This window comes from Chrysochloris asiatica, unplaced genomic scaffold (assembly GCF_000296735.1).
Source record: "Chrysochloris asiatica unplaced genomic scaffold, ChrAsi1.0 scaffold00038, whole genome shotgun sequence".
NCBI lineage: Eukaryota > Metazoa > Chordata > Mammalia > Afrosoricida > Chrysochloridae > Chrysochloris > Chrysochloris asiatica.
This window is the reverse complement of record NW_006408556.1, coordinates 11859280-11861398: the sequence shown is the minus strand read 5'-3', so window position 1 is coordinate 11861398 and position 2119 is coordinate 11859280. Positions and strand designations below refer to the sequence as shown.

Sequence of the window (2119 nt, the reverse complement as noted above, 5' to 3'; positions counted from 1 at the left end):
AAAGTATTTAAGTGCTTGAGACTTTTTATCATTCAATCCCCAGAGTTAGCTTTTTCTTGGCAAGAGTCCAAAAATACTCACCAACAGTCTGGGGGAGACCAAGCTTATTACCACAGATTAGATTTTCACATCTCAGAGAATTTATTGTTTCTATATCAAAAGATAGAACTTCTCTGCCTGAAAGCCATCTCTGACTAAAAGTGTCCATTCTGTTACACTGAGAATCCCCACCGAGGAAAGGAGTGGTTGTGGCTGCCCTGGCTGGAGTTTAGGTTGAGATGGTGGCTGGCTTCTTCAGGTGATGTAAGTGCTGTATTTGGTACTGCTGGGTTAGCATGGGTCCCTTGCATCTTCCTAATCCATGAAATGGCAATGTCCTCAGCAGTCTGAGATAAGTCCTGATGAAAATGGTGCGCCATAGTTTGCAACTTCAATTTGCCAGACGTCACTGCAATTATAATACTGAGCCACTTATTAAAACGAAGTGGTCTCTGTCCTGAAGAAAAGGACAGAACGTGATTGTGAGTGTCCCATTGGAAGAGTTGACCAATTTTCTGGAACAGTAGCGAAGAACGTGACCTTGATAAGTTCCATCACATGATCTAGGGTTAGGACACCCGGATGATCTGTGTCATTGCTTCTTCATCTGCTTGGTTGGGATCCTAAAGACAAAACATGACAATGACAAAATTCTTTGCCAAAAACAAAAACAGAAAAACCAGGGACCTCTTGGCTCTCATTATTTGTCAAAGGAAGATACACACCTTCCTTATTAAACCAAATGCCTGAAATATGTCTAAGTCTGCATACATGGTTTAAACCAGTTTCAGCTCCACTAAGAGCAAAGAGACCATCATAAAGAACATTTGAGCAGAGCTGGAACGAATACTAGAATTAATTTACTTTAATGCACTCATTTTGTACGTAAATCCAAAACCTTGATCGTGACTTGCCTGGACTACAGTCAAAAAAGTTAGCAAGCACCTCAAATCTATTTCTCCCATTCAATCTTCGTTTCATTAAAGCCAGCCTATATTCCCTCCCTCACTTAATCTGTATAGTTTTAAGACAAGGATGAACCCTTGGAAGTTTTTTGCCAACAACACAGTAACTTTTTGTTTCTTGAAAGTCAAGAAAATGAGAATTGCAATAAGGAATTAATAACTTGCAAAGACAATAAGGAAGGAACACAGGCTAATGTTTAAAACCAAAAAGAATCTAAAAGACACAATGTTGCACCTAATTTAATGAACTTGATTTATTCTTAAATGCAGTAAATAGTAAGATGCTGCTACCAAAGCCTTCAACACACAATAAAGATTACAATTAAAAGAATTAGAAGTATAAGACTTCTTACCTGCATATGAGGACTATCTTTTTCCTTTGGAGAGAAAAACCGTCCACCTTCACCACGCTTCCTTGCCATGGCATGTCGGTGCCGAGACTCATGCAGATATTTCTAAAACAAGAGAAAGAAAGGCATTTATAGTTACTAACCAGACCAGCACATTTCTTTCATGTACATATCCCATCCTCAAAAACAGGTCAGGAGATGGAGGTGGGTGGTAGGTGGTGGTTAAGCCACCCCATGTTATCTTGCAAGGCTCTTCCCTATAATAAACCTTTGCTCTTAAGAAAAAAAACAAAAATGTTGGACAAGTGTGACTGAATGCACATATAGTAACTATGGGGAAGGTTCTGGAGGAAACACTGAGAGTAACTAGTAAAATGAGGGAGCTTCAAAATGCTCCTATGAAGATTCCAATAGCTTTTAATTCCAGGGTTTCTACAGACTTCTTGAAGCTTTTCTTCATATAGCTACTCCAAGTATGTGAATGTAAATAAGTCTTAAAAATGGTTTCGAAAAGCCCAACAGAGACCACTTCCTGTGGTGCAGTGCATGATCATGTCTCCTTAGCCAAAGTCTTTGTAAACTCCCAGCAAACCGTCTCCTCTTGATGGGTCTGGGTAAGATCATCGGGGGAAAAGCTGATGGATTCTATTGTAAGTGGCTGGCAACACGACTGTGACTGCTGTTAGTGGAAAATGAGCCATCCCAGGAGCAAGAGGGGGAAGAGCCAGGACCCCGAACTCCCTGCACACTGATCAACCTCCTCCC

At 40.4% G+C, this 2119-nt stretch overlaps 1 protein-coding gene across 3 annotated transcripts in view; it reads right to left on the bottom strand.

Moving 5' to 3' along the window:
* Nucleotides 1–282: 282 nt before the first annotated feature.
* The window catches only part of NFYA (nuclear transcription factor Y, alpha), a 19266-nt gene continuing 17429 nt past the window's right edge, over nucleotides 283–2119 (bottom strand). For all 3 annotated transcript variants that reach the window (XM_006860439.1, XM_006860440.1, XM_006860441.1), the window contains 2 exons: nucleotides 1358–1459; nucleotides 283–662 (listed from right to left, as the gene is read on the bottom strand). In XM_006860439.1, coding sequence (XP_006860501.1) covers nucleotides 609–662; nucleotides 1358–1459 — 156 coding nt within the window. In that variant the 3' untranslated portion in view covers nucleotides 283–608. The remainder of the gene's footprint in view (nucleotides 663–1357; nucleotides 1460–2119) is intronic.